Source organism: Rhinolophus sinicus, chromosome 8, assembly GCF_057876585.1.
Source record: "Rhinolophus sinicus isolate RSI-liver-muscle chromosome 8, RSI-T2T, whole genome shotgun sequence".
NCBI classification, from domain to species: Eukaryota; Metazoa; Chordata; class Mammalia; order Chiroptera; family Rhinolophidae; genus Rhinolophus; species Rhinolophus sinicus.
In genome coordinates this window covers 50,198,540-50,219,335 of record NC_142508.1, presented here as the reverse complement: position 1 = coordinate 50,219,335, position 20,796 = coordinate 50,198,540, and the positions used below count along the sequence as shown (strand labels likewise).

The 20,796-nt window shown below is 47.7% G+C and overlaps 1 protein-coding gene across 2 annotated transcripts in view; it reads right to left on the bottom strand.

Moving 5' to 3' along the window:
* The window catches only part of CA5A (carbonic anhydrase 5A), a 34,008-nt gene that overhangs the window by 3,485 nt on the left and 9,727 nt on the right, over positions 1 to 20,796 (bottom strand). For both annotated transcript variants that reach the window (XM_074314468.2, XM_019742752.3), the window contains exons 3-5: positions 7,773 to 7,891; positions 5,002 to 5,097; positions 4,807 to 4,869 (exon numbers count right to left, since the gene is read on the bottom strand). In XM_074314468.2, coding sequence (XP_074170569.2) covers positions 4,807 to 4,869; positions 5,002 to 5,097; positions 7,773 to 7,891 — 278 coding nt within the window. The remainder of the gene's footprint in view (positions 1 to 4,806; positions 4,870 to 5,001; positions 5,098 to 7,772; positions 7,892 to 20,796) is intronic.

The following is a 20,796-nucleotide window of genomic DNA, read 5'->3' as shown; positions in this document are numbered from 1 at the left end:
TACCTTTCTAAGTGTATAGTTCTGTGGCATTACCTATATTTACATTGTTGTGCAACCATCACCACCATCCATCTCCAGGGCTTTCTCATCTTCCCAAACTGAAACTCTGTCCCTGTTAAACACTAACCCCCCCCCCCCCACCTCCCCCAGCTGCTGGTGACCACCATCCTCCTACATTCTATGGATTTGGTTCCTCTAGGGACCTCATATGAATATAATGCTGTAGTGTTTGTCTCCTTGTGACTGGCTTATCTCACTTAGCATAATGTCCTCAAGGTTCCTCTATACTGTAGCATGTGTCAGAATGTCCTCCCTTTTTAAGGCTGTATAATAATGTACCGCATGTGTTTATCGATGCATTTGTCAATGGAAACTTGAGTTGCTCTACTTCTTGGCTATTATGAGAAAGGCTGCAGTGAACATGAACGTACCAATATCTCTTAAGACCCTGCTTTCAATCATTTTGCTTATACATACCGAGAAGTGGGAACGCTGGGACCTTTGGGAATTCTATGCTTAAGTTTTTGAGGAACTGCCAGACTCTGTTTTCCATATTGACTACACCAGAAAATATTTCACTTTTAAGGCAGCTGGACTTCTCTTTAAAGCAGCCATCCCAGACCTAAGAGCCTGGTAATGACACACATTCAGGAGGATGGCCCAAGTTCAGCAGATTCCCTGACTCTTAGGCTAAGACTTTCCTTCTCACAGAGAGCAGGCTGTATTGCCAGAGCTGGACAGCCGTTCTCAACCATCTCGTGCCAGGTTCTCTGTGCTGCTTCCACAAGGGACTCCTGTCAACACATCCTACTTGGGAGCCTGTGTTCAGAATTCACGTTTGCTTGCTTTCTGTGCCTTATAAAAGGATGGGGAGAAACCTGCCTCTCTGAGTTCCAAGTGCCACCATTCATTTTTATTCATTCATCCATTCGTCCATTCATTCATTCACAGTTATGTGATTAGCACCTATGGTAAACCTGACTCTATCTCAGGTGCTGGAGTATAAAACCACCACCTTCATGGAACTCATCTTTTACCAGAGGAAAGCAGACAGCACGCCAAGTCATAAGTAAATATCTAGCAGTATACACGGTGATAAGTGTGATGGAGGAAAATAATGTAGGGCCGCGAGGGGGAGTGGGCATTTTAAGAGGGTGGTCCTGAAAGCTTCCCTGGGACGGTGACATTTGAGCAAAGACATGGAGCAAGTGAAGGGAGAGGCCATGCATGTTCCCAGGGAAGAAGAGCCTTTTAGGAGCAGCGGACACAGCCAGTGCTGAGGCCCTGATGTAGGGGTGCTGCCTGATGGACTAGAGGAACAGCAAAGAGATCATGTGGCTAGAGTGAATAAGTGGGACACAAAAGCAAGAAAAAGAGAAGGGGGAGCCTGCAGATGGGGCCATCCCTGCTTGAGCCCCAGGCTGGGCTCCCTGAGGGCATCCATGAGCAGAGGCAGGAACAGGGGGCTCAGCACAGCGCCCGACAGGTACAAAGACAAAGGAGGGCTTCTGGGCCAGTCTCTGCCTCCTTGCAAACCAAAGGCATCAGAGAAGAAAGGACCCTCAGGGTCCCTTGGGTCGGTAGGCCCAGGACGGTGGCCTCCACCCTCTGTAAAGAGTGAGACTGAAAGGCCACAAGGGGTCACACCTGAAAGGAGCATAAGACTAAGCAGCCTCAACTCCAGACCCATCCTGGGCAGGGCACTACCAGAGGGTATTCAAGCCTGAAGCAGACATTCTCTCGTCCCCAAGGACGGAGCCCTCTCTGTGCATCAGAATCCTTCTACCCAGCCTTCAAAGGCAAAAGCATGGGGCCCAGACGACCCAGCTTGTACCTTCATTGCTGACTTGCATCCATCAGAAACGGGGAGATGTTAGTTAAGCGGCTGAAAGGAAGGAAGTAAATTGATTCACACTGACAGATAATTACGAAGGGCCTTGAGTGTGCCAGGTGCTCCACTTAATGATTCCTTATCTAGTTAATGTCTTCAAAACAGCATTATTGAAATATAATTCATCCCTTTAAAGTGTGTGATTCTATGGCTTTTTTTCTATTCACAGATAGATATGTACAACTGTCACCATAGTCAATTTTAGAATACTTTCATCATCTCAAAAAAGAACTCCGGGAAAAAAAAACAACACCAAAAAAACACAGTAAACACTGTTTAGCTATCACTTCCTTTAACCCCTTCACTCCTGCCCCATCCTGCCACAGGCCTTACTCATCCGCCTTCTCCATGGATTTGCCTCTTCTGGACATTTCCTATAAATAGAATCATATAATATGTGGACTTTTGTGATTGGTTTCTTTCACTCAGCTTAATATCTTCAAGGTTCATCCATGTAACATGTGTCAATGCTTCATTCCTCTTTATGGCCAAATAATATTCTATTGTTTGGTCTAGTTAATTCTTGAAGGAAACAGGTCACATGGGACAAAATGCAAAAGTATCAGTGGGTGTGGTGACAAATACATCCCTCCCTTCCCCAGCCCTAAAGGCTGCCAGAGACGTTCTGAGGCTATTACCTTGAATTTTCAGAACCAGGCTTTGAAGAGTATTTCTATTTTATTGATGAAGAAAGTAAGCTAGATATACGACTTTCCCGAAGCCACGCAATTAGACAGTGGCAGAACCCAGACACTACGGGAGGTCTGTCCCTTTCCAAAGCCAGGGCTGGTTCCTGTCTCCCTGGGGCCTGCAGGGGTGGACGCAAAGGCAGTGGCTCATAAGAAGAAGCAGCTGAATGGACCCACCACTGTGCCCATTGCCTGTTTCTTGCCAATTAAAAATTTGAGAGAACATCTCCGTATTTCCAGTCACGTCACCAGGAGCTCTGTGTTCTATCCCTAAAGTACATTAGGGTTCAGAACAGCTTGTGATACAGAAAGCGGCTGCCCCTGGGGGGCCCCAGCAAGTCAAGGCCCCTCCTCAATGTGTCTGTCAGCCCTGGTGGCTGAAGGGTTAGCGGGCAGCACACAGTGTGGTTTGGACCACTGTCCATCACCAATACAGACAGACTAGCTCCCGGTGGACGGGCGCCCCCTTTGTACGTCTTTGTGGTTCTCTTTTCTACTTATGTGCATCCCACTTTGGCAAGAGGGAAGGTAGCTTATAAAGAAAGCTCCATGTGATATAGCACGTCAGAATAAAAACAGGAGAAAAGGCAAAACTATAGGGGTTGGAACAAATCCGTGGTTGCCAAGGCTTGGGGCAGGGGGTAGGGGCGGGGTGGGGCTTGACTCTACGAGGGAACATAGGGTGGAATGTTCAGGGTAGGGCACTGCTCTGTAGGGTCCTGGCTGGGGGCCCTGTGACTCTATGAATTTGTCAAAACCCGTAGAACTGTACACCACAGAAGTCACTCATAATGTTGCAAAATTTAAAAATCAACCCAGACATTAGAGGAACCCAGCAGGAGGGAGCGCAGACTGTGACAAATGACTCTAATGGTTACACTCCCCAATCCATGGAGCACAGACCCCTGCTCGCTAAGGCTAGGCCTGGTCCTCTTGAGATTCTAACTCTTAATTTTCAGGTGAGGAAACTGACCATGAAGACCAGCAGTATCTTCTGTCATGGCACTGATATCATGTCTCCCATGTGGTTTGCCCAGGAGACCCTGAGTTAGCCCATATTGGGGGAATTCATGGGTTACTCTCCAGAGCCTTCCTTGGAATCAAAACACACCCCTGAATAAACAGGACCTCACAGTCAGTGACTTTCTTTCCCAGCAGGAGGTGGACACCACGCCATACGGGAGGTGGATGCTGGTGGGGAAAACATCCCAGGTTTACTCTGGCCTCCGACCAGTGAGGAAGAGGGTGCTCCCAGCACCTTGACCTTTCGGTGTTCCCGAGCTGGTGGCCAAGGCAATGGGGATGAGCTGGTCTCAGTCCCACGAAGCCCAGAGGTCAACATCAAGGGAATGCACCACACAGATCAAACGGTCCCTGTGAACCGGCAGAGGAAGGGCTGGCCCCCAGCTTTCCTTTGGAGCCCCGCTCCTCATTGTTCAGACAGGTGGGAGCCCCATCCGTCCCCACTTTCAAGGACCACGGGGACTCCTTCTGTCTCAGAATGCTTTTGTTTGGTACCGAACAAATAAACTGCACTTGTTTGGAATTTCCACTTCTCCATCAAAGCCCTTTCTCAATTGTTGTTGGAGAAAAGTGACATTGTTGTAACCTTGTTATCTTTTTTGAGCAATGCTTACCGCAGCAAGGTGTCTGAAGGGAGCTGGGCAAAGATCAGCTGGAAAGTTTGCAGGGCTTTCTGTGGTCTCCATGCTCTCAGGGATGGTGGTCTTGAGTGCCCCCCAGGAGTGTGCCAGGTGGCACTTGGGTGGGCAGTCTTAAATGTTCATGATTAGGCATTTATTTCTATCAGTTTTAAAACAAACTAATGGATGTTGTTGCTTGGGACAGGCTAAAGACTTTAAAAAGCGGATACATTAAAGAAAAAAAAAAATTAAGTAGCTAAATAGGACCGGTGCAGGCGGACATGGCAAACAATCTTAAAGATGCTGCCTGAATGACTGAATTTTGAGAAACTCAAATCGCGTCCAGCACCCCAATTATACTAAAAACGGAGATGCCCCGAGAATAGCAGTGACACAATAATGCCAGATAGCCAGCCAGCTGACACAACTGAAGCTAGCCCCAGTGGGTTCCATTTCCAGAACAGGTCTCACACCCTCTCTGCAACACTTGTTCCACCACGCTGTTTTGTTCCCCTTGCAAGCGAGGCATTGCTCTAAACAATTTTCCTTTTCCAATTTGCTGATTTTGACATATGGAGCTTACCTTATGTTTTATTTCCGGCAAGACTTCCACCAACTTCTGCAGCGCCTCATGGTGGGCCCCCAGCTGCACGGCACAGACATGAAATGTTCATTTGAAAAGCAGAGGACCGGGTGACAAGCACTGGTCATTCTACATAGACTGTGTTCAAAAAACAGTCCTTCGTTAGGAGAGCTACATGCCCTGGCAAGAGATTACCTTTAAAAATACGCCTATCACAGCCAAACCATTCTCTCCCAACACAGCGTCTTTGTAATTTTGGTATTTCACAGAATTCCAGTGAACTAAATGCAGCTGAAACACAGGAGAAAGAGCATTGACACTTAGCACGATGCAGTAAGAAATAAAATAGTCATTCCCCCTCCTGCGTGGCAGACCTGTGTGTCTCTTTAACGATTTTAATGAGTCCAGTCGGTACAACCTGACTTGAGGCTACCAAAGGCTTGATGAAACCACAGAGAGTAAGGGCCTCAGTTTTTCTGGTGGGAGAGAAAGAGGCTTGTTTGAACTTTATAAAATAGAAGTGGGCGGTCGGATTATTGGCTATTTTTCAGATACCCTTGAGCATGGGCTGCCACATCAAATACAGGACTCTCAATTAAATTTGAATTTCAGGTAAACAACAAATAATTTTTGATGTAAGTATGCCCCAAATATTGCCCTTTTTTTTCTGTCTTCATCTGGGTCCTTATCTCACACCACTCCTTCGGTTTTCCTAAGTCCAGAGTTGACATCAGGATTGGCCAGATAATGAAGATTAAAGCAGGGGCAGGTGACTGGCTGGGGAAATAGGCGTTCCTGGGTCTCTGACGAGCGGGAGGCGGAGCCAGGACACCTGGGCCGGATCCGGGTTCTCTGCGATGAGACTCTGTGGGGCTGCTGATGCCCGGTCTGACACAGAACCGAGAAAGGACCTGGGTGTCCACTCATATTTCTTTCTACGGACATGAATTTGGTGGAGGCCTTTCTGAATGGTGACCCAAGCCCCGAGCCTGCAAGGACAGAGTCCAGAAAGCCCTGGGGACTCTGCCGCGCTGCTGGGTCCACGTGTGCTCCAGGTGGCACCTCACTCCCAAGTCCTAGTGTTCCTGACCATGTGCTCTGGGGACAGATAGGGTGGCAAGTCCCCTTCCTGCCCATCCGTAGCTCACCTGCTACCCTAGTGCAGAAATAGAGATTACTGGGCCCATGGCCCTGACTGCAGGCTTCTTCCTTCACGGACCCCAACTTTGGCGCTGGCTTTGTCTTCCAAACCCCCACAGGAAAGGGCAACATGCCTCAGAGGCACTGCCAGGAGGGGCCTGACCAGGGAGCGCCCCAGCGCGTCCCATCTCTGATTTTGCCTCTATGCTAATAAATGACAACAACCTCCTCTGTTACAATATTTGTTCATTAAAAACCATGGTGCAGATACACAGTTATGAAGATAAACGGTGTGTCGTCAAATGAAAGGGAGAGTGTTTGTTGCAAGCCACTGTGCCTTCATTTTTGTCATATTTGTAAATATGTATAGAACAACATACGTAACTCCCTATTTATAAGCTGTCCCCAGAGGTCACCTCGGGGTGTGTGATTACCCGTGATTTTCATTTTTTGGTTTGGCCGGACTCTAGTTTGATTTTAACTGTAGTATTACTCCCATAACAATGGCAACAAAAAGTTGAAACAGAAACAGTTCATAACTTGAAATGCATCCAAAAATCAGGTGGCTGGTGGGTCGGCAGAGGTGTGATAAAGTGAATATGGCAAAATGTGAACCGTAGGATCTGGGTGACTCACGGGTTCTTACTGCACACAGTTCTTCCCATTTTTTTGTATGTTGGAAAAATTTCCTAATAAAATATTGGGGGAAGTCTGTAAGGCACCACGTATCACCCCACCATAACTACAAAAACCAATTCCTAACATGTATCTCTACTCATTTTTTTCCCTGACTCCCATTTTTGAATGTTGCAAACATCACTTTTTTAAAGATGCCCTCTAGTGTAAAGATTTTCAGATCCTCAATAGGACGCCTCGGATGCACCCAAAAGACAGGAAGCCGTTAGTCCATAACTGACTACCAGCAAGCACCTGGCTCAATGAGAGGCTGTTAGGAGCACAGGCTTTGTTCTTGAATCCCAGCTGTCTGGCTTTGGCACCTTATAAAAGGTCAGACAATTAAGTTCGCGAACTTGTTGAAAGGACGCTGGTAACCTTTTTTTTTTTGCTATCAGACGGATTATTCATTATGAATTTGTACCAACTGGACAAACAGTTAACCGAGTTTACTATTTGGAAGTGCTGAAAAGGCTGTTTGAAAAAGTTTGACGACCCGAACTTTTCGCCAACAATTCATGGCTCTTGCATCATGACAATGCACCAGCTCACATGGCACTGTCTGTGAGGGAGTTTTTAGCCAGTAAATACATAACTGCATTGGAACACCCCCACCCCCTACTCACCTGATCTGGCCCCCAAGGACTTCTTTCTTTACCTGAAGATAAAGGAAATATTGACAGGAAGACATTTTGATGACATTCAGGACATCAAGGGTAATGCGACAACAGCTCTGAGGGCCATTCCAGAGAAAAAGTTCTCAAATTGCTTTGAAGGGTGGACTAGCCACTGGTGTCGGTGCACAGCTTCCCAAGGGGTGTACTTTGAAGGTGACTGTAGTGATATTCAGCAATGAGGTATGTAGCACTTTTTCTAGGATGAGTTTGTGAACTTAATTGTCAGACCTCGTATAACCACTTAGAACCTCAGTGTCTTCTTCTGTTCAATGAAAGTGCTAATAGTACCCTCCCCTTAGGATAGTTACGTGATTGAACGGGTAGGGTGGCCAATTGTTCTGGTTTGGGCACTGAGAGTCCCGCATCCTGGGAAATCCTCCCATTCTGGGCCACCAGCATGGTTAGTCACCCTACAATCGAGGCTGGCATGTAGAAATCACCCACATATTTGCTGCTAGGATGCTGTCTACGAACCTCTGCTGGGTACGCATGGTCATCCACTGTGTGCTCTGAGCCCCACTCGTTCACTGCTCCCCAGTGGAAGTGGAACTGCTTCAGTCGGTAGTGGTTTTCCAAGGGGCCACCACTAATTCCTGGAAAATGAAACCAGTGGAACTTGTGTATTAGTTTGTCTATTAGTTGGACTGTGGTGTTGCTGCGATACAGTCTACACAGAGGTCTCATTTCACTCTCGAGAGATTGATGTCCTGTTGAAATAACAAACTGGAAGGCGGGCCCTATAAGAGGTGGGTCTTGTCTGTCTTATTCACCTCTGTCCCTGTCACCTGGCCCTGGGCCGGCCCACATCACACTCATAGTGTATGCCTGCAGATCCCAGTGCTGCCACCAGGTGGCGGTAAGGGCCTCAACCCCAGCCTGCAGCAATAAGGCAAAGAAAAACCGTTTCTGAGATGCGTGCCGGTGCTATACGATTTCCAAACTTCCTGAATTAAAAAAAACAAACAAACAAACAAAAAAAACGACTTTCAAATGAATAAAAATCGGCTTGAATCCTATCACCAAATAATTTCAGAAACTAATATGTAAAGGGCAAGATTTTAAAATAAATTCTGAGCTACGGCATCCTACCTTTTCCACCAGCGCTAAACTCTGCGCAGCCCCTGCTCAGTCCATCCCACTCTACGACCAGGTTTTATTGAAGCACTTTTTTCTAAGTCACCCTACATACTCGAGTCGCCTCCCCAAGGGCTGCTAGCTTGACACGCACAGGCTCAGACATGAGCAATCTGGCTCTCAACTGCAGAATGGCGGCACCATCCCCAGGTCCAGGGTTAAGGCTGGGACTCTGCATTTTGATGACCTCCCAGGTGGCTCTGAGGCACGTGGCTCAGCCTATCTCCAGCTGCACTTTGCTAACAGATTTCCATGAACAACTGCTGCAAATATAGCTGCAACTGTGGGACGTCTCACTTTGAATGGAAGTGAGTATGTGCTACCGGGATGGCTGGGGCAAGTCTGGAACACAGGGCAGAGGGATGGGGTGAATTCCAGGGTGGCCTTCCTTGCATCAACTCTTCTACATGTCAAATCCTACTGGCTAGTGGTGTTTTCTGTTTGGTTTTTACCATATCAAGTATTTGTAGCAGAAAGCACTGAACTCTAAGTGAGGCAACAGATTCAGCTCATGATTCTGCTCTCGGTCAGGTCGGAAAGCTTATCATCACCTTTCTTCACTTGAAATGAGGGTGTTGGTCTAGGTCGGGGTGTCTAAACTTTTTTCAACGTTTTTCACCAAGGGCCATATGCGGTAAAATACACAAACAGCCGGGCCACTCACTCAAGGTGAAGTACGTATTGCCTCACCTGGTTTATTTAAGTAAACTAAATATATTTTTGGAATTTGCTGCGGGCCAGTTAACAAAGGACTGACACCCCTGGACGCTAGGTCATTAGGGCTAGTCATAAAGTTCTATGGTTTCACAAGGTAATCTTCTATGTTCCTTAACATACACATGCATATGAACTATACATGAATTCCTTTTTCAAGATATGCAGAAATAGCTCTTTGCCCAGCAAGTATATAAAATCATTTTAAATCATAAACTCTGAATCTATGGGCAGCTGGCAGCACTGTGAGCATGAAAGAAGAAAACCTCCAAGGTGGGTTCAAATAGCAAGACTTTAATGGGGATTTTCTGTGGCGAGAAATACAATGGGGTTGATTTTTTTTCCCTTTGAGAGGTGAGGGAACTCCAGCAGATTGGTCTTTGTAGTTTTGTGTCGGATTTTAATTTATGAGGGGAGCTTAAATACTGTGTTTCCCCCCAAAAAAAGACCTAACCGGAAAATAAGCCCTAGCATGATTTTTCAGGATGACCTCCCCTGAAGATAAGCCCGAATGCGTCTTTTAGAGCAAACCTTAATATAAGACCCGGTCTTATTTTTGGGGAAACATGGTAAGTTGCCAGTAATCCCTGAGGTGTAGCCACAGGAGGCAGGATTCGAACCCAAGTCTGATGCCAAAATTTATGCCTTTCCACTTTATCCTTCAAAGTACAAGATGTAATCTAAGGACATTACAGAACCATGAAATGCAGACAGTGATAAACTTTGTGCCACTTTTGCCTGGCGTTGTGTATCAGTGGTAGAAAGGGAGTTTGTAGCGCCAGGCAGCCAGAGACCGCGTGCTACCAGAAGGAATCGCTTAGTGACCGAGAGATGAGACTAAAGGGTGAGTCTGCCTGTCGTTTGACCAATTGTCCTCCAGGAGATGCCTTGGGAACTGAGAGACCAAGACTGGCAACATGCACATTTACGCAGAAGGTAACCACATGGATGTCCATGCACTCTGTATCATTTTTTCCAGAATGAAAGTGCCAGGAGGCAGGAATGATGGGTGTTTCATCTAAGCCAGGAACAAATCGAATTGTACACAAACTGGTGGACACAGTTTATAGGCTGTGGGTTAAGTACCAGCCCGTCGAGTTCCCAGAACAGGGACCATTTCTGCCTTGTCCATCATTGTATTCTCAGCACTTAATCTAGGACATGTCCGGTGGAGACACCCAGTGGATGAATCAATGGGATTATTCAGCTCATTGATTGGTTTATTCAGCCACTCACTTATTCAGTAAGAAGGTCTGTGTTATAGCAGAACTCAGCCTTTCCCACGGCAGCTTGGGAACTGCCTGGGATGTCTAGGGAATCACGCAGAATGCTACAATTACTTAATGATCCGGATTTGCAGCTTAGCTCTAACTTGCTGTGTGACCTAGAGTAAATTGCTCAGCCTCTCTGAGCATCAGCCTCCCCACCTGTGAAATGAGGTCAGTTGACAGGATAAACAGAGATAATGGCAGGGAAAGCACTTCGTATAGTGTTGTCAGGGGAGGATGACGACCAAAGGCTAATGACTATACATTACGTAACATTCCAGGCACTCAGCTGCTGCATCTATTTAAAAAAAGGAATTGCAACCCAAATGGTTCTTGCGGTCCCCTCCAGTTCAAGCACTTAGAATTATATGTAGGTACATACATAAAGTCTCCAGAAAGGTGATACCAACTGCATGAGAAATACATCTACCACTAGCTGGATGTCTGCCAAATCCCCGCCAAAAATAACGTTTAGAAAAATCACTCCACACTGTCGCCAACAGCAAAAAGACAGGATCAGAGGCTGCTGGGATGGGAAGGGACTTGTGAGCACCCAGCATTACTCCTCCCTCTGGCAGGTGAAGAGCTGCGGAGGTCAGAAGACTTTCCCAAGGTCACCCTCCCAGCAGGACTGGAGCCCACGGACCACGGCTCCCTGCTCTCCCTGACATCGAACTGCTCCCAGAATTCTTTACTCAAGCAGCCTCTGGCCGGTTGGGCTCCTGCCTGTCTGCTTCCAGAAGACCCAGTAGACCGTTTCAGTAAGAGAATATAAATGGAAGTCCATCCTTTGCAATCCTCGGGCTCTCCTGCTGCAGGAAAGAATGTTCCTTTTCAGTGGGGCCTCCAGAATACGCATCTCCTTCGTGCTGACATCTGGTCATTTGTACATGAACCAGGAGTTTGCCAGAAACCTGGTCTGGGGACCAGCAAATTCATAACAATACTCCCCCAAACTGCTGCCCCGATGAGCTTTGTAATATGCAAACGCAAATAAGGTCATAAGCAAAACGTGAGCTTCTCATAAGCAAAACGTGAGCTTCTCAAGAGGGATGAGCAAGGAGGAAGGAGGTCTGGGGCTGACTGGCTTTCTGAAACTGGCAGCAGGAGATAAGCTATAATGTGGGCTGGGGGGGCCCCCTGTGGACAGTCAGTGGAGACATACCAGGATCTGCCATTCTGGCTGATGCAGCCTCTGTCCTGTAAGTGTGTTTCAGAAGAGAAAAAGAGCACATCAAAAAGTACAATGTTTAAATTCAAGAAAGCCAGCAGGTATGGACTCCACAGAAGAATCTCACTGCAACAATGTCTCTCAGATGATGACAAAGACAGCCCACCAGCAAAGCTACTGTGTACTTATCTAAAAACTGGGAAAGTGTTTTGTTTCCCTTTCTGGAGGTGGTCAGGAACAGGTTCTGGAATCGGATGCCGGCACCATCTCTTCCAAACTGAGTGATGCAATTACTGAACTGCTCACAGCCTCAGTTTCCCCATCTGTAAAATGGGGATGAGCCTAGTGCCAAATCCGAGGGTTGTTGCAAGGATTAAGTCACATCGGAAACACAAAGTTCTTAGCACGACACCTGGCAATTTGGAAGCACTCAAAGAACAAGGCCCAGCAACCACTGACATGTCTCTGATAGGGGGTGAAATCGCCGATTCAGGAGAAGAGGCTCTCATTGATCAACCTCTTGTGTGTTCAGGGTGCTGTGTAGGCAGCTATATCTGTTAGCTCACATAACTGTCAGTGCCTGGTGGGTAGTTAGTATGTGCTGCAAATGCTACTACCTGACAAGTCAGCATTTATTGAGCACCTGCTATATGCTGGGCATTGTACCAAGCACTTTATGTTCCCCCAGAGAACATATGACCTCCTTATGACACTGCAGCAGGTACGATTAGCCCATTTTTGAGATGAGGAAACTGAGACTCAGAAGTTAAGTCACCTGCCCCAGGTCACCCGGTGACCCCAACCCAGGACTGCTTGAAGCTTCAGCCCCTCTGCTTACACAGCAGGGTTCAAGCCAAACTCTGCAGTTTTTCTTGCTGGGAACGTTAGGAACCCAATTTAAGGTTACAGCCCCAGATAAAAAAACCTCAGTGACTTTTCATAATGACAACACAGTGTCAAAATAATTCCCTTTAATAAAACAATTTAAAAATGCAAGCCCAATCCATGAGAAGGGGGCCTTTAGTTTGCCAGCCCCCAGCAGGGTCTGTCCATAGAATGGGGGCCGTGCGTCATCCACCCCAGTTCTCTGTGAGCAGGTGCACTGAGATGTAATTGGGAAGTTGTATCAGTCACTGCCAGACCCTCCAAATACCCTGAGGACAGATGACATTGGAGGCTGATTCAACTCTGCAATTTGCTGGCCCCAGATACTATTGTCTCTATTCTTACAATGGTGGCTGTTAATAGCCATCTATTTGTAGTGCCCACGTTTCTACCAGTATAAGCAGGCTATTTGGCAGGCACGGTTGTTTTAAGGCTTAAAGATGTTTGAGATGTTCTATTTAGTCAAAACTGCAACTCACACGACATCCTGTTCTTGGTGCCACTCTGGGATTTAACTAACGTTCCGAAGCTATAAAGCTCAAGGGCAGGGGCTTTCTGTGTGTTCTCCGGACCAAGAAGAGGCCTCTGTAACCCTCTCCAGGCAAGTGGGAGCCATAGCCAGCGGCCAGCACGCTGTCAGTGCTGGTGGGGCACAACCCCACCACGGGACCCCGGAATGAGGGAATCCAGATCACTCTCTGGGAGTTAAACTCTAAGGTCATCACATATTGGCTCCGGTTTTAAAGCCAGGTAAACTTGAACTCAAAGGTCATCATATATTGGCTTTAGTTTTAAAGCTAGACAAACTTGAGCTCAAATCCTGGTTTCACACAGTGCGGCTTTGCAGGGGTTGTTTTTATCTCTCTGTGTCTCAGATTTGACATTTGTAGAAAGATAATGACACCTGCTTCATGGGACCTCGGCAAGGATCAAATACAGTGATGTTTACTCAATGCTTCCCAGCAGCGCCCCCTGGCGCCAGCGGGATCTCAGCTAGTGATGTTTACTCAATGCTTCCCAGCAGCGCCCCCTGGCGCCAGCGGGATCTCAGCTAGTGATGTTTACTCAATGCTTCCCAGCAGCGCCCCCTGGCACCAGCGGGATCTCAGCTAGTGATGTTTACTCAATGCTTCCCAACAGCGCCCCCTGGCACCAGGGGGATCTCAGCTCGCAGTAGCACTTTCTGTTATCATGGGTATTATTGTTCTTATTAAAATTATCATCATCACCATCATCATCAAAGCAGAGATTTGCAGTCACCTGAAACAGCCACTTTTCCTCCCAAGATAGGACCTGCACATAAAGACATTGAAGGGTAAACATATCTCAAGAGAGGGTCCATTAGAAGGAACTCAACCAGCCATAGGGGGCATAAAAGTGGAAAAATCATTCATTTATTCAACAAATAGTCGCTGCATTCCTGCTATGTGCCACACCCTATGTTGCGTATTGGGGATCGAGAGAGTACGGTGTAGATGCCATCTTGGCGTCCTGGAGCTGGGAATGCATAGGGACAGACAGACAGTGAGTCAAAACACAAGCGGTGATGAGTGTGGTGCTAGGCACGGATGAGGTGCTTTGGGGGATCTAAACTGGTGTAGGGCATCCTGAGGAAGTGGTGGTTCAGCTAAGCCCTCAGGATAAAGATGAAGATGGTTCTAAGCAGCCAGGGATAAGAGGAAGAGAGGACCCCCATGATGGCATGCCTGGACGTTCTGAGTGGCTGGAGGGTAGGCTTTGTGCAGGGAGGAGTGAGAGATGGGTTGGAAGGGCCAAGGGGTAGGCGCTGACAGTGGCCAAGGAGTGGAGCCTTTGCCGACGCACTTTAAAGATGGACCCATCATGCAAGATTCGCCCCAGCCACCAATGGTTTAATTCCTCAACGCCCCTGGCCTGACTCCGACCTCAGCATGGAGAGAGGTGTGCAGGGTGAAACCATGCCGTGTGTGGGCTGGGCATCCCTTCCCGGCCATCGTCTATCATGGTGGAGCAGTGTGAATCCAAGCACATTGGGGTGCCTGGATCCCGAGTGCCGCTGCCCACTGACCTTGTTTTCAAATACAAAGCCAATGTTAGAAGTCCTAATAATATAGACTCTGTGGTCGGCTCTCCGGAATATGTTATTAGGTTGGTAGAAAAGTAATCGTGGTTTAAAAGGATAAAAACAATTGCAAAATCCGCAATTACTTTCGCACCAACCTAACAGAAGAATCTACTAGGCATCTGATTCAGAAAGCCCCTCCAATTAATCTTACAAGGCCTCCACCATGGCTCCTTTCAAATGTCTCCTCTTTCTGGTCCCTTTTCCACTGAGTCTCACTTACCACCTCCCTCCCCTCCTCTCCCTAGGTTGTGCTCCCAGCCACACACAGGCCTCCTCCTCCTCCCTATACGCGGCACACAACACTGCCTTGCGGCGTACAATCTCCTCTGCCTTGCAAAACCCTTGGGAAGCATAGTGGTCTGTTCTGCTCTGCATGACAGCCTTACGGACATGGTTACCAGACCCTGGTACAGGACCATGGAAGGATGCGGGATCTATGGTGATGTCTGCCTGGAGAAACGGGGCGTGGCAATGCTTGCATTCTCCATTCTCCATCCGTGATTTAGCTTATCTCTCATTTCACCTTTTCACATATTTCCTAACTTGAGATCTTGTGAGCAAGGACTGCATCTGGGAAGGTTCTGCGACGTAGCGCATTTCTATGCACTGTGTTTAGTAAATATTTGCAAGAACATGTAATTCCTGGGTAGTTCTGTGGAAGCAATGGTGAATGGCATTCCTAGCGATGGAGAGAGGGAGGGCAGGGTTGGAAACACACAGGTGTTACAACGTGATAGGGAATTCCGACAGTCCTTTCATTTCCAAATTGATTCCTGTTCAGTGGAACGTTTTGTCAGACAACTGCCCAGGACACCCAGGGACGAAGCCTTGATGCATCACAGGAATGGTTGGAGCGCAGACGCACCACATGTGACGGGGAGTCCTCTTCAGCCTCACTGGCATTCCAGATGCTGGGGAGGCTAGAGGGGATGGTGCCATCAGAGTGTGGGGCGGGTGCCCTGGGAACAATGTAAGGGAAGAGGAAAAGACTAGTGCAGGAAAAGGGAGAGGGAAGACGAGAGGGTGGGAGAACAGTGGGGGAGGAGGAAGAGACCATCAAGGGGTTGGGCCAGTGACATCAGCCTGGATTGGCCTGGTGGGGAGTGAGGGGGTTGGAATTGATGTGGACTCATGGGCCTTTGTGGGCAGCAAGTTTTCCTATGTGGGGATTGTTATTCCCGTGGGTTGGGTGAGGGGACAGGCTCAGAGAACCATACTTCCACCCAAACTCCAAATAACACCTCTGCATCCCAGAAAATACCCACACCTAGGACCTAAGAGAAGAAACACTGATAAATAACTTACGAGGTATGATCACAAAATACAGTGAATGTTTACATTTTTAAAAATTATGACAATAAAAGACACATTGCCATTAATTCTGCTCAAAATACGCCTCCTTGCTTTGAACACACTTTCCCCATCATTCTTGCCACTTTCTGAAGTAGTTCTGGAAGTCCTCTTTCGTGTCTTTAGTTGCGCTGTCATGGCTGCCTCAATGTCCTGAATCGATTCAAAATGTTTACCTTTCATGGTCATTTTGACTTTGGGGAAGAGCCAGAAGTCACACGGTGCCAGACCCGGTGAATAAGGTGGAGGAGATCACACTGTAATGTTTTAATTTAATAGAAATTGCAATACCAGAAGCGATGTGTGACACGGAGCCTTTCCATTGTGATCACAAAACATGGTGAATGCTGCTGTCGAGTGTCATCCAACAGAAAGGCAGGATCTTCGATACAGGAAGAGGCACGTTGAACCTTAGTAACCATATGTGACAAGTTTCAACTTGTTCAGTGCAGTCAGTCGGGTGTGAGCTACGGTTGAGAGAAGATGTGTTTTAAAGTGTGCTGTAAATTATCTTCCATCATGACAACTCTCCATGTCACACATCACTTCTGGTATACGGCAATTTCTGTCAACTAAAAACATTACGGTGTGTTCTCATCCACTTTATTCACCGGATCTGGCACCGTGCGACTTCTGGCTCTTCCCCAAAGTCAAAATGATTCAGGACATTGAGGTAGCCACGACAGCGCTACTAAAGACACTCATGAAAGAGAACTTCCAGAACTGCTTCAGAAAGTGGCAAGAACGATGGGATAAGTGTGTTTGAAGCAAGGGGGAGTATCTTGGGGGTGGGGGTTAATGGCAATGTGTCTCTTACTATAATATATATATTTTTAATTTAAATATTCACTGTATTGTTTGCTCACATCTTGTATATCTTGATTCCTTAACAAAGATGGAAAATATATGGTTTTAGGAACCAGATTACCAATTTATAAATTTTCAGTGAAAAATAGCTTCCCTAGTATAAAAGTGTGATAATCACACTCTTTCATCCCAGGCAAGGTGTCATCTTTGAACCGTGTAGCCAGAGTCCCTTTCCTGACAGCACAGGATTCCCTTCTGGGCATCCCCTCTGCCCCACTGTGCATAATCTTAGAACCACCAGTTCACGCCTCACTGCAGGCACATTGCCTGACCCAACCAATGGAAGGATCCCCTGGGGCTTGGGTCCTGCGTAGAGAGATGGCACAGCAGTTCTTGCCACCACATTCCTGATCCAACTCCAGCCTGCCTTTCTAGGGGAGCCCCAGATTTTTCCAGGCAGCTTCTTTGTGGCTTCTGTGGCCTGAGTCAGTTTCTTTGCCTTGCACCTGAAGATCGCCAACGGATGGAAGTGAAGTCTGCAAACTTGCAAAGCACACTGGTCTGCTAGTCGTGCATTTGCTCCAGGACGAAACATACACTGAGCTCCTGCTGTGTGCGTCAGCTGCTGATTCTACAATGGTGAGTGGTGCTCACAGACTCCGGCTCTCAGGAACCATGCCCAGCTGGGATCTCTTGGCAGTGGGGACAGTTATCAATTGTCATTGAGAGGATAAAAGGCTGTTACTGGCCCCACTTTACAAATGACTTAAAATTCACTCCAATGTTGGAAGGAACGTTAGCAGCAGACTGTGGCGTCTGTGCCCGATGCCTCAATTGCGAGTGAGTGGCCTTTCAGAAAGGCTGCTCACCAGTCACGTTGGGGGCTTCCAGGCTTGGAGTTTCCATTTGTCCTCCTTCAGGGAACTGACCGGGTCACAGAAGCACGTGGAGTTCTCCATAGTCCAAGAAAGCCAGACTCAGCCTGGCCTAGCACCTGCTTCTCCGCCTTTTCTGTTTTCCCTCTAATGGAAAACATTAAAAGAGCACATAGCCAGACCCTTGCTTTGATCATTTTATTTTGAAGGAACTACCACAGTAGGCGAAGCTATCATTGATCAAATGCTTAAATCTCCTGGCACATTTCTAAGTGCTTCACGAGGGTCCTTTTGCATCCTCCCATCTGCCAGCCAGTGTCAGATCTTAAGTCTACAGAGGAGGAGACTGAGGGTCAGAGAGGTTAGGTAACACGTTCTTGCCACCCAGCTGGCAAGCAGAGGCACTCGGCCTCATACCCTGTTCTTCTGGCCTCGCAATCCTCAGCACAATGCTGTCCACCCCCCACCCTTGAGGAGTAAGATGAGCTGCTATTTGGGGGCTAGAGGGGCAGCTTAGGACCCTGTACCCCCAAAGAAGAAGGGTCTGGCATGCAAGACAGGCGTTTTGCCATCTGCTCGTCTACTCACCCTACTCAGCTAAGTGGGTGGGATGGGGGAACAACAGGGCATCTTAGCACCCTGGAGTCAGGCCAGGCTTTCCACCGTCAGCAAGCCCACCATGTATCAGCTTTGTTCTGTGGCTGGCAGGGACAGAGTAGGATTTGGAGACACCCCTGGGTTGGAATGTTGGATCTAGGTATCCTCTTCTGATAAATGGGAATATTTACCTGTCTCTTGAGGTTTCTGTGAGAATTAAATGCCTTGAAAACCTTACTCCAAGGAGCACATTGATTTGTCACATACGTAACTAGCAGCAGCGATGGTTATTCCTACTAGCCATAATTTAGGATCTGGTTCACAGAACACAGGGCGTCTTCTCAAGAAGCAATAGGATCTATCTGTGGCCTTTGAACCTTGACCTTTGATGCGTTTTCTGCACTAACACGACAATCAGGTGGAAATGGTGCTGTCATTCCTTACGAAGAGGATCACTGCACTGGGCTGGGACAAGGGTCTTCCTTCACCTGTGAAGTGGTTTACGGGTTTGACAGCTGGGGGCCATTTAGAGCTGGGCCCTATTTCCCTTCATTGCCTCCACCCGCCTTTCCTATAAAAAGCCTTTCCTTGCTCTTTCTTTCTTGGCTGCAGTACCACTCACATTCCTTGGAAAGAGCTGCTGCCTCCACCTCTGTTATTCATCCTCCCTGGCCGGTGTTAATCTCCAAGCGCTTGTATCCCTCACCCGTTGGAAAAACTGCTGGAACCTTCCACGCTGACAGAAAATGTCCTCGGCCTCCTGGTAATGCTTTGCTTTGAATTTCTGGCTCCCGCCTGTTGGTGTTACCCAATCTATGTGATCACATTTTATGCAGAATTCCTTCTACCCTGTGCGTCTGCTCCACTCACTTCCTTTCTTGCTCATGAGGCATTTCCTTTCCATCCATCCAGGGGTTTTTCTTCCTTTGTTTGTTTGTTTTAATTATGGGTGAGTCTCATTATTCTGCTTCTTGCGGCAAAACTTTTTTCAGTACTTTCCATCTTTCAGCTGTGTTTTCCATTTTCTTTGCTCCTGGAGACACCCAATTTCCAATAGAGATGAATGAAGAAGACAGAAAATCTGAAAAGGGAGGGCCAGAGGCTGGAAAACGACTTGAGATGGGGGGTGTGGGAGCATGGGAAACTGAGTAGGAGAGAAAGAAGTAGGAAACTGGGGTTGGGGGAAAATAACAAGTAAAGTAAAACCAGATTGTCCTGTGTGGATGTGAGCCATAGGGGGAATTACCCAACTAATTTATGTGGCTGGGGAGAGACACCAGATAATTTGTTTGGTTTGTGGACGGGTGGGGTGAGCCGCTTTGAACCAGATCGAGCAGGTGGTGGAGAAGCCAAAGAGTGGGGGTCAGGACTGGGTCAGTGCAGAGGCCTGGCTGCAACAATGGGCATGAAAGCCTTGGACTTTGAAAGCGATGAGAATCAGGGGGCCAAGGTCAGTTCAGGGTCAACAGCAGTGACATCAGGCCCAGTGGAGACGGCACTGAGTGTGCCTCTCTGGCCTGACCCCACTTTGGGGAATAGCACCCTGGGGTCCTCCACTCTTGGCCTCTCCTTGCTCCAGGGCAGCTCACCCCCAGAGTCACTGTGAGTGGCTCACCCGAGATGACTGATGGAAGCTGGGTGATGGGAACAAGCCTTGGGGCTGATGCTGCTGTTGCTGGGATAGAGGCGGTGTCCCTTTGTGCCAGTCTATTGGGAGGCTGAGCCAGGGCTGCAGGCCACCATCTTTTTCCCATTCGGGAGTCCCCGCCTGGAACAAACCCACCAGGGGAAGAAAGAGCCGACAGGGAGGATTTAGACCATGATGCGCCCTAGACTTTTCAGATCTGAGCCAATAAGTTCCCCTCTTCTTTGCTGAAGCCAGTTGGAGTTGAGTTTCTGTCACATGCAACACAAAGGAAGTCTCAACCATTACAGTGAATTACTCACTTGGAGAGGAAAACTGAGATCGGAGGCTGCAGGACTGGAGAAAAGAGCTCAGAAGAGTGATGTGTGGGACGGGCTCATCTGGCTCCCAGGAACGGACTGTGGGCATCTCTTCCCAACTCATGATCAGCAGTTTTGCATTGGGAGCTTGGAATCAGCCATGTGGGAGCATTTATACCATGAGAAGTGGCACACACTACAAATCATAGCTTCTTGCTGCCCCCACCCTGCCCCACACTCAGAAGGCCAGTTGCTAAACATTTACCAGCACTCCAATAGCCATATAGTCAGAAGGGCCAGGCTTATGTGGGCCCAGCTTCCTGAAGGACGGGTCTGGGAGTCTTAAAGCACCATGCTCTGACAGCCCATCTCTGTGGGTCAAGTGAAACAGATCATGGCCAACGTTCCCCTTCACCCTGGGCTGCACAGACCCAGCTTACAGCTAAATTCCATTTGAGCAAAGATTAAAAAAACTGAAACTGGCAATTCTCCGGCTGTTCCCCTTCTATTTCTTCTCTCTTAATTTAATCACTTTTTATTTGTCTACTTGTATTAGGACTCTTGGAAACAAGTGACTGAAACTTAAACTGACTGAAGCAACAAAGAGATTGATTAGTCTCTCAGGGGCTAGTTTGGCTTCAGGCACACC